Source organism: Symphalangus syndactylus, chromosome 16 (genome assembly GCF_028878055.3).
Source record: "Symphalangus syndactylus isolate Jambi chromosome 16, NHGRI_mSymSyn1-v2.1_pri, whole genome shotgun sequence".
NCBI classification, from domain to species: Eukaryota; Metazoa; Chordata; class Mammalia; order Primates; family Hylobatidae; genus Symphalangus; species Symphalangus syndactylus.
The window spans coordinates 34,426,310-34,440,190 of NC_072438.2; the positions used below are offsets into that span (position 1 = coordinate 34,426,310).

The window sequence follows — 13,881 nt, forward strand, 5'->3', positions numbered from 1 at the left end:
GCTCTACCCTTTATTGTTGTTTTTATGTCATATCTGTTGACTTTTATTTTTCTTTCTAACTATAAGTTTATAACACAGATTTGCTTTTTCTACTTTTTTTTAACAATCTATACTTCTCTCAAAATGCTCCGCCACACTCAAAACTTTGATATAATTTATATGCTTTTAGCTCTCCAATTTCTAGTTTAGTTATTTTTCTCCTCTTTATCACCAACTGCTTATAAAACATCAATGTCCTACCATCATCTGAAGATACAATTAACTTCAGCTGAATGCCCTCCCCAAATTTTCCTTTTTATTAAATGGTGAACACCCAACACTGAAAGCTCAGACTTCATTGTGTATGGTCATTCTGCCATTTCCATGAAAAAAGAAACTGTTTCTCCTGTATCTCTTATGTCTGAACTATCTGCCTGATTGCTCTACCTCCTACCCTAGGAGAGGCCACATAACCTTGTGCTGGATTTCAGCTACCCCTAATGTAAGGTTTTCTTAGGTCCATTGCTTCTAAATTGAATTTATGGAAACATTTTGTTTGTTTCTTTAAGTCTTCTGCTGAAAAACTGATTGTAAACTTGTCTACTGAGCTCACCTCTAAACTCAGCCAGGATTTTAAGGCCTTTGACCAGTTGATACTGTCCTAACCTAACTAACTTTGTTTCCCTGATTATTCCACAATACCCCATATTCATTCTAGCCTCCCTATAGTCCCTGCATGTGGAAGGCTTCCCACTTTCCAACCTTAAAAATCATAGGTCCTTGAAGAAATAGCCTGTACCTCACCATGTCCACCAACCCATCATCCATTTCTCTCTCCTCTGAACTTCTAAACACTTAAAGTCTGTGCTAGAAAAGTTAGCAAATATACCCTAATGTTTCATGGTTTAGTCTGGACTATAAACCACATGGTTGAGGGAACATATATATGTTTGCCTCTCAGCACCTAGCCCAGTAATCAATTTTATCTACCTACCTGCCTACCTATTCATTATTCCATTCTCTTCTTGCTCACAAGATCAATCCTTTTTGTCTCCACCCTAACCTAAACTGCTCACACTTCTTATTCTTCATTCATCTCTGTCACCACCCCTAACAAGAATAAAATGAACTTTTTTTAACTAAAAATATTACTCTTAGCCCAGTACAAAAATACAAGCGAGTTTTCAATAAACTCAAAAGTGTTAGAAAAACTGTCGAAGTAAAAGCTGTTTAAAGATATTCAGTGGAAGGTGGAAAAAACTGAGAACTTTTAAGAGTTTTAAAGGAAAGATACTTTTTAAAACTCTGTTAAATATTTGATTATTGTGAATATACTTTACTTTTCTGGGACAATTCTGATTTCAAATATTCAGCCCCATTCTGAAATCATGTGAACTGTTTTGGTATTCAGAAAATATGACCACCATACAGCTAGTCATTTAATTTTTAACTTTCAGCACATTCCATAAAAGTGTAAACACAGTATTACAAAGCTTAAGACTTGCTTTGATGAATAGATTAACTTATTTATAATTAGCAAAACAATTTTATGCATAATAAATAGATACTTCTCTTCTTAAGTGCCTAAGGAACTTGAAAGCGTTTGTTCTTTTGGTTGTTTTGTGTCGCTTCTGTTGTACTTATATTCATGTTACTTTAATTGATGAAAGGGTTTGCTAATATCAAAAGATTGGCTGGTACATTTTTAAGTTAATTCCATATCATGAAATGACATATCAGTTTATAGTAGTTTTTAAAATTCTGTTGTTAGTACATTCACAAAATAAGTTGATTTTTAAAGATTTATTTACTTAATCATATTGAAATCCTCTATGGTTTTCTCTTATAGGAAAACTAGGACTGGAAGAATATGCTGTCTTTTACCCACCAAATGGTAAGAGTAATGCTATTGCTTCCTCTAGTGGGAAGTGAAAAAATTACAACTTTTATAATCAAAATGTGACTTTCTTATTCTCTCTTTAATGGATAATCATTTATTATCTAAAATAAACCTTCCATAGAATGTATAATTTAATGAAGTCTTCCACATTTGTGGTAGGTTTGTGCTAAATTATGCATACTCTCTCTGATTCTCCCTGGGACAACAGTAAACCTGTGAGAAAGCTGAGTATGCTTAGATCTAAGTCCAAGGCACTTCGTTTTCCTGTGAAGAACACTAGCTAGTCCAACGAGGAACTTCCTTTTGGGTTTGTTGGAGCTGGGCTTTACTCAATTGAGTGGATTACCTTGTATTGTACCTTATGGTTCTCATAATTTGACCAGTGTAGTATTTATGAAGCAAAGAGATTATTAAAAGGTATCACTGAAATCACCTATTTTGATGTTATAAAGTGATCAAATATATAATGACCTCATTAGACATTAAGTATTCTTTTGAGATAACTAGACAGGTTTTAAGATATGCTTCTTGGAAAAGCAATATATAGCAGTCCTTATGATAATATTAAGTTGCATCCTGAAGAAGTTCTTTTACTCCAGCAGAGTTAAGAACATGGGTTTTATAATCCAGCAGACTTGGGTTCAGATCCCAGTTCTGCCAGCTTACGCTATGACCTTAGGTAAGTTACATGACTTCTCTGAACTTCAGGTTCATCATCTGTACCATGTGGATAATTGATTAAATGAGATATGGTATATAAAACCACAAAGTGCCTGACATGTAGTGAGTGCTCAGAAAATGTAGCTGTTATGAGTATGTTTAACTTTACTGATCACTATATCTAAAACTCATACGTGGCTTTGGCTTTCATGGCGCTGTTCTCTCCCTGTGTCTCTCAATATGGAATCTCAGTTTCATGGGCCATCTACCTCTGTCCCTCTTTTAATATCTCACTCTTGTTCTGCTGCTGTTCTCTTTTCTTACTTTTATCTAGGGGCTGCCATTTGCTTTTATGATTCTGTCTATTGTTAATTACTCTAACATATATCCAGTTCGTACCTCTCCCATAACTACCTCAAGCTTAATATGTTCCAGCCTGAACTCACTATTTTATCTTCTTGTGCCCACCCCCAAAAGAAAAAAAAAGAAACTGAATTAAAAAACAAAAACAAAAACTCACCTATTTCTCTCTGAGTTAATTGAATTATCATCTTCCTAGTAACTCAAAGCCATCCTAGATTTCTCCCCACCTTGTCCCCAACTCATCTAATAAGTCACCAGGACCTTCCAATTTTATCTTCTAAATACATCGGGGACCCTCTCTTCCACACCATCCTCACTGCCTTGTCTCCTTTCAGTTCTTACTATCTCTAGATTGTTAATTGCAACAGCCATCTAACTGGTCCCTCTTCCCACAGTCTTTTCTAGTTTTGCTGTCTTTTACACTGCTCACCAAGTTATACATCTAAAGTGAAAATCTGCAAATTGCCATTTTTCTCAAAGTGTTGTTAATGGCTTCCCATCTCTTAACAAGTGATATTCAAGCTTCTCAGCATGACATATGAGGACCTCTTGAGTCTGATCCCTATAGTCTACCTCCTAGCTTCATTTCCCACCATTTCCCATCTTATTTTTAATTACAGCAATATCAAACTATTTATTATTTATACCCACAGCTACATACTCTCACGAAAGCACTATGCTGCTTCCTGTCTCATCACTTCTCATGTTTCCATGCTTAGAATAGCCCATATAACCTTTCTTCACCTGGCTGTCATCAAGCTCAGTTTAGGCATGATCCTCTTTCAGGAAGCTTTCCCTGAATCCTCAGGTTAGGCTAAGAGCCCTTCCTCTAGACTCCCGTAGTACCTGGTCTAAACTCTTTGGTATCTCTAGCTATATTATCTTGATATTGTTTGTTTATACTTTATCTCCTCTTAATTGCAAGCTTCTTGTAGTTCAGAACCATATCATTCATTTTTGTTGCCTCAGTATCTAGCATGTAATAGGACTGTAATGAGTATTTATTTGAACTCAATTAGAGGTTTGTTAATTTTAACTTTATGTATTACCATTGTTACATCTATTATCCCAGAAACTTACTTTTATAGTAACTTTTTATATTTTATCTAAGAAGCAAGAAACAATAACAAAATACCTCTGAATAGCCAGAAGAGTTGTCCATGGGCTTAAGTTCTTCTCTCCATTCATGGAAGTGTTTTTTCAACTTAGTTTAGAATATATTAGCTTTTACTTAACACACATGTCTAACAAATTGGTTAACTCTTTTTTATGCCTCCTGCAAAAATAGAAGCATGGAAAAGGCTGATATAGATATGAAAAAATAGCAACAACAGTGAGAAGTAAAAAGGGGACTTCACAAAGGAAAATATAGGAGCTATAAAACAGCGTATTAGACCACTCCAGCAAATCAGTCTGGGGCCATTTTATGTAAAAGCTAGTAACGCTGTGCCCTTTAAGAAGGTATCACTAAGTTGCAGCATATTATAATTTAACATCTTCATAATGAGCTCCAGACACCAAAAAAAATATTGCTATAGTAATAATTGTAACAGTATAGTTATAGCAGCAGCAGCAAACATTTTCCAAGCAGTACTATATCCCAGGCAATGTGTTAAGTATATGACATATATTAATTCATTTAGTCCTTACAAGAACCTATGAGGAAGGTACTAATATTATCCCTATTTACAGATAAAGAAACTGAGGTATAGAGTGTTAACCTGCCCAACAGGTTAGTGACAAAGCCAAGCTTTGAATCCAAGCTGTCTGGCTTCAGAAGCAACATTCTTATCAGGATGCCCTACTGCCTCAGAAGATGTTGCTGAGCTCATTATAGTGAATTTGGGAAGAAAGGAAAGTAGTTAATGTAATAAAAAGGTAGAGGATGTATATGATAGGTTCTAGAAAGATTTTCATCCAGAATGAAAACTGTTTAATTCTTAATGAGATAAGCCCACAGCTGTTCATAAATTTAGTTCTACAGAATCATTTCTCCTCTCAGGTTGTTTTAGAACTTGCCAGAATCAGGGAGGACTCTTTTCTTTGGGCAATGATTCTGAAGTTTCAGAACAAGAAGAGACAAAGACCAGTCCATCTACTGTCCCCCCCCACCCTTTTTTTAAGCTCAAGGCAATACTTAGCAGCATTTTTATATTACCCACCCTGTTTTGAACCTCTGCCAAAGATAGTATTACTTTGAAATCTTGACACCTCTGTCACTACTACCACCAAAACTGTTCTGGCTTTCTTGATCTCAGGGGACCACACATAGAGGTTAGCCTACAGATCACTGATACACTCTCATTCCCTGACCAGGCCAGTGCTTACAGGGGGGCAGAGGTTTTCTCACCACTACCCCCAACATGCCTGTGATTACCTTCCCTGGGAGGAAAATGACAGGCCATGGTGGCATCAGACATTTGTTCTCTTGCTTCATTTCAAGAATCAACAATGGACAGATTTCCTCTAGTAGATTCACCAAACAGCTAGTGAGCAAAACTTCTGAACTGAGGGAGACTTCTCAGAAGAATTTTATAAGCTTTTTATATTTTTTGTTGTTATTCAACACATATAAATTGTCTTTATTCATTTGATAAATATTTATTTAGCCTAGCTCACTGTTGTAGGAGGGTGATCCACAGTAAATGATACAAATAAAGTACCTGCTGCCAAGGAGCTTACCTTCTAGTAAGGGGAACATAAAATCAATCAATTATCAATCAATCAACAAAGGATGAATGAATGAAAGTAATTTCAAAGAATGATGAACTTAACAATGAAAGGGAGCAGAAATTGTAGGAAGTTGGGATGGGCATAGCCATTTTAGATCAAGTAGTCAGGAAAGGTGCCTCTGAGGAGGTGGAATATGAACAGAGACAGACTATATGGAGTATGCTATGCAATGAAATGGGAGAACGTTCCAGAAGAGAGTATACAGCATGTCTGAAGGCAGGAATAAGCTTGATCGTCTAAAGCTCACCAAGATGGCCAGTGTGACTGGCAATAGTGAGCAAAGCATTGACTGACACAAGGTGAGGTAGAAGAGGTAGATGGAGCTAGGTCAGTTAGGGAGATAGTTGATTTAAAGTCTTGTCTAGTAAGTCCAATGTCTGGGCTTCCTCAGGGATTTTTTATTAATTTTTTTCCTGTGGGTTATACTTTTTTATTTCTTCACATGCCTAGTAATTGTTTTATTGTCGAAAATGGAATAATTTGAATATTATACTGTGGTATCACTGGAAATGGGAGTCTCTCTGTCCCCCTCCCCAAGAATTCATTGTTGTTGCTTGTTGTGGGTTCTAGGTGTTGTTTAGTGACTTTTCTAAATTATTTTTATAAAGATTTTTATAAAGATATTTTATACAGATATTTTTATAAAGATATTTTTCATCTTGTATGCTCACTGAAGTCTTTATTTTACTAGAGTAACAGTCAGCTAGTGATTTGACAGGGATTTTCTTAAATATCTAGAATCAAAAATAAAAAAACACTCTCTCAGTCTTTGCAGATTGGCTGGGTATTGGGGCGCTCCTTCAAGGCTTAGCCAGGCCGTTTACAACTCTATCTTAGCCTTCACTTCCTGCTTGCACAGAGCCTAAAAGGCAGTCGGAGGTGAGAGCCTAAGGTCTTCTCGGGCATTTTTTAGATTCCCCTGTATACACAGATGCTTTCCAAAGCTCTCATGCCCCAAGTAGCTCCTTCCCCAGCCTCTTTCTTCCCAGGCTTTTCAATCTGTATACCACCACTCCCATCTTTTATTCCTTCTCCTAGGTGGCTGCAGCTAGTATATATTTTCCTTTAAATGCTTTTGACAAATGCCTCTTGGCAGGCCATGTCAGTCCTGAAAAAACTCAGAGATGAGGCAAATAAAATGAAGGCAATCTCCTCAGCCAGTACCTCAGGTAGCTACTATGTAAGTTAAAACACACAACCACATTTTTTTGATACAAGATCCCCCTGGTACCAGCAAGCTGCATCAGGAATGTGAGCCATGGTCTTCATGGCTGCTGTGAAGTTGGGGAGTAGGGTATGGTAGGTGGGCAAATTAAAATGCCATATGCTCTCTTACTAAAATTCTTTCTTCATTAAACATTCCCCTGGTGGTTGTAAGTTTTTATTAAATTCCAGAGTTCAAAAAAGTTGATTCTAACAGTTCCTGCCAGCTTAACCATTGCTTTAATGGAGGAATGGAGTTTAGGAGTTTCCTACTCCACTCTTCTCAGTGACATCTCTCCTCCAATTCCTGATTCATGCTTTTTCTTTTTTTTTTTCTCCCCCCAAGATAAAGTCTTGCTCTGTCGCACAGGCTGGAATGCAGTGGCCCAATCATGAACTACTGCAGCCTCGACCTCCTGGGCTTAAGTGATCCTCCCACCTCAGCCTCCCAAGTAGCTGGAACTACACGTGCACACCACCATGCTTGGCTGATTTTTTTGTATTTTTCGTATAGACAGGATTTTACCATGTTGCCAGGCTAGTCTTGAACACCTGGGCTCAAGCAATCCGCCCACCTCAGCCTCCTAAATTTCTGGGATTACAAGCATGAACCACCATGCCCAACCCTGATTAACACTTCTAAACGATCATCCTGTCTACTGTGTAGAATAAAAGTGTCACTAGAATGTAAGCTCCAAGAGAACAAGGACCTTAATAGTTTTGGTGACCAACATATCTAGCACCTAGAATCATGCCTGGCATAAAGTCTGTGCTCAGTAAACATTATTGAATAAGTGAGGGAATGGATAAGAGAATGAACATAGAATACAGAGGAATAAGAATAGAAGCAAGGAAACCAGACTTGTAGGAAAAATACACATATATCTGACTGACTTAATTATAAGTGATAAACAACCATCATAAATTTGTTAATACCATTTGTTTCCTACATGACAGAAGAAAACAATTGTCAGTGAATATTGGGTAGGGGAGTTTCAGTACTCTAGAGCAGTAATTCTCAACCAGTGGCAATTCTCCCAACACACACACACACACACACACACACACACATCAGGAAACATTCGGCAATGTCCGAAGACATTTTTGGTTGTCAGCCAGGGGAGAGGGATGCTGATAAACATCCTACAGTACACTGGACAGCCCCTTACAACAAAGATTAGATAAGGCTCTTAGAAGAAAAATAATCAAAGTATATCATTTTAAATCTTCTTGCAAGTGTCAAATTAATAAATAGCAATGTAGTTTGTCATCCATATTAAATAAATTTAAAATATCTCATATTCTAAAATTCATTTGAGGTATAACTTTAGACTTCAATGAAAACCTCACTAAAATTTTAAAGTAAGATTTTCAGATTGATATTTAAATATGTTTATGTTCTGATGTTTTGTGAAATTTTAACTACTGAAATAGAGTAACAAAACCATAATGTGACATTCTAATTCAGAAAGATAATGGAAATAACTAGAAAACAATTTAATCATTGTCCCAATCTCTATTCTTACTGACCTGTAGGCTACATGTGGAATAAGAATAAACAGAGGAAATGATTACTTCAACAAATGAATTAAATAAACTGTACTAAGTAATAATATGCTTTCAACTGGGGTGAAGTTGAAGTGAATCAGATGGGCGAGTTATGGTACAACGATAAATGCTAAGTATTAATAGAGACAATGAGGAAATGAAGAGAAAATATTTAATAAGTGTAAAGCATGTTAATATTAGGGATATTTTCTGAGTCATATTTACTATTTATATCTCATCTAGTTCAAGATTTATTTTAGTTGACAATGTTTGCCATTCTGAGCTTTGTCAAAGGCCCATAAATCATCACTTTATAAAGTTATTCACATTGAGTGGAATAGGCAGTTAATATTTTAGACTTTCTTTAGATGCACAAGGAAAGGCTAGAATCTGAAAATAATTACTCATAGCAGACTTGTAGAAGAACTCTGAGGCCAGATATGAGATGTGCCCCAAGCATCCTGACGCCTGCTGGAAACATGCTTTTGGGTGGTAGCCAGGTGAATGAAACTTGACCCTTGAAAGGCTGAAGTGATGAGAGGCAAAGGGAAGGATTTTGAAAAACTAGCCAAGAACATGACAACCTCTAAGATCAAAGAAATGTTCTAGGTGGTATGCACCCTACAGTGTTAATGAATTCTTCACTGCTTCTTATGCCTCCGGATTTTGTTTGCCAGAATCTGACTCGTCCTTCAACAAAGCGGACTGTGTAGACTCTTTTTGGAGCCTTAAGCCCGGGCTAATCTTGGCTAAGCTGAAGTGCGCCTTTATCTGATACTGACAAAAAAAGATTTTCTTAGGTTTAAGCTGATATGTTAATGTGGCACTTTCACTTCTGAGAGCATAAAACAGCTATGGGTTATTGAGCATCTGCTGTGGACTGAACACTACACTGGCACAACTTAAATAAATTAACTCCGTTGTGCTTTGTAGTGCAGCCCATTGAAGTTGATCTTGTTTATCTCCATTTTCAGAAATGAAAATATGGTTTCAGCAAGGGTTTGTAACTTTCCCAGAGTCACACAGGATTCAAATTCATGTCTGTATGACTTCTTTGGTCATTTGTTCTTTCAACATTGAGTTATCAAAAGCCTTCTGTCCTATATCTTAATTACTTATTTATAAATGAATTTTGTATTTTAGTATTTTATTTATAAGCCTTGATTATATTTATAAATGCTCAAATTTCCATCATTAACATTTACTGGGCATCTCACTTGCGGAAGACACTGTGCCGGATGCTGAAGATAATACACAGTATGAAATACAGTTCTTCTTCAAGCAGCTTGTAGCCTAGCTACTTATAGAGAAGCTATAGATTTCAGAACTTGGGGGAAATGTAGTAAAAGTGGTTAAACATGACTCATCTTAATATCTGCATCCCTTTTTGCTGCTTCGTAGTTCACTAATTAATTTATTGTAAGCTTTCTTATTAAAAGTGCCTTGTCCTGACTAGGGTATTCTTACACTTAGCAGATCCTTAATAAATATTTTTATAAGATGAAAATATTAATAATGTCTTCATTTCTGACTACCTTAGCCACTTGTTGAAATGTTTCTGCAGTGCAGGGGCTTAAAAGAGGAAGGCAAAAGTGTTTTTTAAGTCAGGCTGTCAGGTTTTTATATAATAGCAATCTGCTTTGAGATTTAGTACTTAGAAAGATATAATATGTACTTACACTTTTATAAGGCATCAAAATATGCCTTCTATTTATTAACTTATTTTTCTCTCTGAGTTTTTCTTTCACATGTCAACATGTTTATTGTAGAAAAGTTAGAAAAGACAGATAAATTTTGTAATTATTTGTTAAAAGTTTATAATTAGTAAAGGAAATAACATGAAAGAGCAGAGGCAGTAGGAAGGTAAAAAAAAGACGGGTGGAAGAAAAAGAGACTTAACCAAAGAATATAGAGAAGGACTTAAAGAAGAAATGTTTTTTGAGCTCTCCTTCTAGATAGTCCCTGGAACTGAAGCTGGTGGCTATAGTGTCATTGGGAATATTGACCTTCTAATCTGGTTTTTAATTTTTTTAGTTTCTAGAATGCAAAGGGCCTTTAAGTTGTTAAAGAGTCTTACTATTGTCCGGGCGTGGTGGCTCACACCTGTAATCCCAGCACTTTGGGAGGCTGAGGCGGGCAGATCACGAGGTCAGGAGATCGAGACCATCCTGGCTAATATGGTGAAACCCCGTCTCTACTAAAAATACAAAAAAAATTAGCCGGGCGTGATGGCGGGCGCCTGTAGTCCCAGCTACTCTGGAGGCTGAGGCAGGAGAATGGCGTGAACCCGGGAGGCGGAGCTTGAAGTGAGCCGAAATCGCGTCACTGCACTCCAGCCTGGGCGACCGAGTGAGACTCCGTCTCAAAAAAAAAAAAAAAAAAAAAAAAAGAGTCTTACTATTGGAAAATCTTTATAGGTACTGTTTTCTTCAAGTCTCACAATCTTTTTCGCATTTCCTCTAGACTTAATTGTTAACGTCTAATTTTAGGGTTAGATAATACATCAGAGGCAATCATAGCCCCTTTGTGTGTCAGGCAGGTTACTGAAGCTCAGAAGGTTTGATGATGTTCCTAAGGTTACCCAGTTGGTTTGTGTTAAGCCCACAATTGAACTTTGATCTCCTAACTAGAGACCAATACTTCTCTTGCTGCTTCTGTATCTATGATTTACTCATCTCTTCATTCTGCAAAGATGTATATCATCAACTATGGACGTGGCACCATGAGTTGTATACTCAGATGAATACAATGTATTTCCTATCCTCAGGAACAACCTGTTAAACAGCTAATTATAACACAAAACATAGTGCAATCATAGTGTTAGAAATATGAACTAAGTGCCATGAGAATGCAGAAGAATAAGCATTTAATTATGATTAAGAGATCAGGAAATGTTTGTCTGAGGTTATAGCCGACCTTAGTAAGGTTTTGATGGCTAAGTAGGATAAAGAATTATCAAGTTCAGAGCTATCAAACTGTAGTGATACTGGTGATGATAAATAATCTAGTGTGACTATACCACAGAGTGTATGGAGTTAGGATAGTATGCCAAGCGGGAGGCAGATGTAGCTCAGGTTGCAGGACATAATCATGAATGTTTAAAGCCAGATCAAAGGTCTTGAATTTTACTGTGTATACACTTAGCCTATATTACAAGGCTAGAGTGTGAGCTCTATAAATACAGGGACAATGTCATATTTATTTTAATATCTCCAGAGGCTACAGAGTGGGTTTTTAAATATTTGTTAATTAGATGAGTAGGAGCTCAGCAAATATTTGGTAGATGGATAAATAGTGGAAAATCCTCAGTGGATGTAGAGATCTCTTTCATGGTCTCAATATTTTTGAAAGATAACGAGCTCTCTAATTTCAAAAACTGGTTAGAGAAGTGAGAGTTTGGAGGAAAGGATACCAATTAGGAGGCTCTTACAGAACCATAGGTAAGAGTTTATTAGGGACAGAATTCTGATCATGGCAGTAGGGAAGGAAATAAAAGGTTAAAAAATGATAGAGGTAGATTCCCTACAGATGCATATATTCATTCTGCAAGCATTTAATGAGTACCTGTTATATTCTGGGCACTGTGCTTGGTCTCTGGATATAGAGATACATAAATAGAAAACAGTTCCTATGCTCAAAGGATTTATTCTACTGGGAGAGAAAAAAATAAAAAATTATTAAAAGACAGTAAGATACGGAAAGGAATACAATTCTTAAGTACTGACTTTGTATCAAATATTGTGCTAATCATATTGCATATATTATAATATTTAATCCTCACCGCCTCATTGGTATTGTTTCCACTTGATTGTAGAAGGCAAGTTCCTCTCCAACCTTTGCAGGGCCCAGAGCAGGAGTACAAATAGAGGCCCACCTACCATAAGTCAAAATATTTAAAAGTTATAAATTAGACTCATAAGCTGATAAAGTCTACTCTGTTTTCTTTCCTTGACACGTATACTTTGGTAACAATCTGGAAGGCCAGGTTTGAATTCAGAATTATCAGACTCTTCATCCTTCCCTAGCCTGTGGTATCCCCACCCACTTCTCATCTACGGCTCCACTTCACACCTTGGACAGGCTTCATGGACAGAAGCCTGCAGGTCCAACCTCTGTTCACAGTTTCCACAAATAGCCAGCCTTTGGCCACCTCTCTGTCTTGAGGTATACAGGTGTATCAGGAGGTATATGCCTTCTCTTCTCTTCTCTTCCCCACCAAAGAGAACATGCAGGCCCTGGAAGCTGTCTTAGGAGTCTTTGGGCTCAGAATTTCAGAGTCTTGGGTACCTGGGATGAGGTCTGGAAGGAGAAACATTGGCTCTGGGTAAGGAGTACAGCCGGAGGAGGGTCACAGAGCCCTCAGCTCGAGCCCCTGTGCCTTAGTCTAAAAGCAGCTTTGGATGACGAAGCAGGTTACGTAACATACGTAAGCGTACACAGGTAGAAAGTGCTGGAGTCAGAATTACACAGCGTGAAGGAGTAGTACCTCAATCATTGAGGGCAAATCAACTGAAACAAGAGGACCGATTAATGAATTGCTTAGGGGGAGGGATCAAGGCTATCAGGGAGATCTTTCTAGAAAGATTATTGTTTAAAATTACGAAGGAGTAGGGCAGAGACAGGGCCAGAGGTAGAGAAGAACATTGCCTACAGCCCTTGTCTTGCACTCAGAGGCTGAAGGGGTGGCGATCAATTTGGAGGGATTAGAGCAGTGCTTGTGGGGTACAGAGGAGGAATGAAGACTGAAGAGTTAAGTGGTCATTATCCAAAAGAGACAGGAGAGGTACATAATCAATTTAGGTATAAGGGCTAAGGGAGAACAAGAGAGCAAAAATGACTCAAAAGTTTCTTCCCTGAATGACTAGGGAGGTGGTGAGTCATTTACAAAAATAGAGACCAGAAGAAGCCTGAGGATACTGGGCTTTTAAGGTTGGTATTATGGATTAATAATGAGAATACTGGTAGAGCGAGAGAGAAAACAATTATACAGAGTCTCGGAGCTATCTTGAAGGAGTGCGCAGAAGAGAGAACTGCCAGAAACAAAATAAACACTCACAAAAAACTGAGCAGCTAAAGTTTCTGTGGGACAAGAAGCCCGATCTGCATTGTGTCATCAATGCCATAGTAGACTCAAGTTTGACTGTGAGGCCATTAAGTACAACATACAAAGAAGGGAAACCCCTGGATTTGGCAATCAGAAGTTACGTCCGTGGGGATGGGAAACCATTTGCGAGAATTTGAGGATACATAATAAGGAAGTAAAGGAAGTGAATATAGTTTAAAAAAAATTAAGCCTGGCTTTGAGAAAATGAGCGAGATTAGAGATTTGTTTGATGGGAAAGTAGGGTCTGGGAAAAAAAAAATTGACTACTTCTTCTTCCTTCTTCCTCCTTCCTTCCTATTCTTCTTTCTTATTTCTTCTTATTATTATGTGTAAGAATATTTGTAACATCCTTGGCTGAAAGGATGCAGTGAAATACGAAAGACTAAAGATA

At 37.4% G+C, this 13,881-nt stretch overlaps 1 protein-coding gene across 10 annotated transcripts in view; it reads left to right on the forward strand.

Moving 5' to 3' along the window:
• TBC1D19 (TBC1 domain family member 19) overlaps positions 1-13,881 on the forward strand; it is a 277,728-nt gene that overhangs the window by 131,829 nt on the left and 132,018 nt on the right. For all 10 annotated transcript variants that reach the window (XR_010116325.1, XR_010116326.1, XR_010116329.1 and 7 more), the window contains one exon: positions 1,829-1,873. Coding sequence is in view for 5 of the 10 variants with exons in the window: in XM_055245489.2 (XP_055101464.1) it covers positions 1,829-1,873 (45 nt within the window). In the remaining 5 variants the exon portion in view is untranslated. The remainder of the gene's footprint in view (positions 1-1,828; positions 1,874-13,881) is intronic.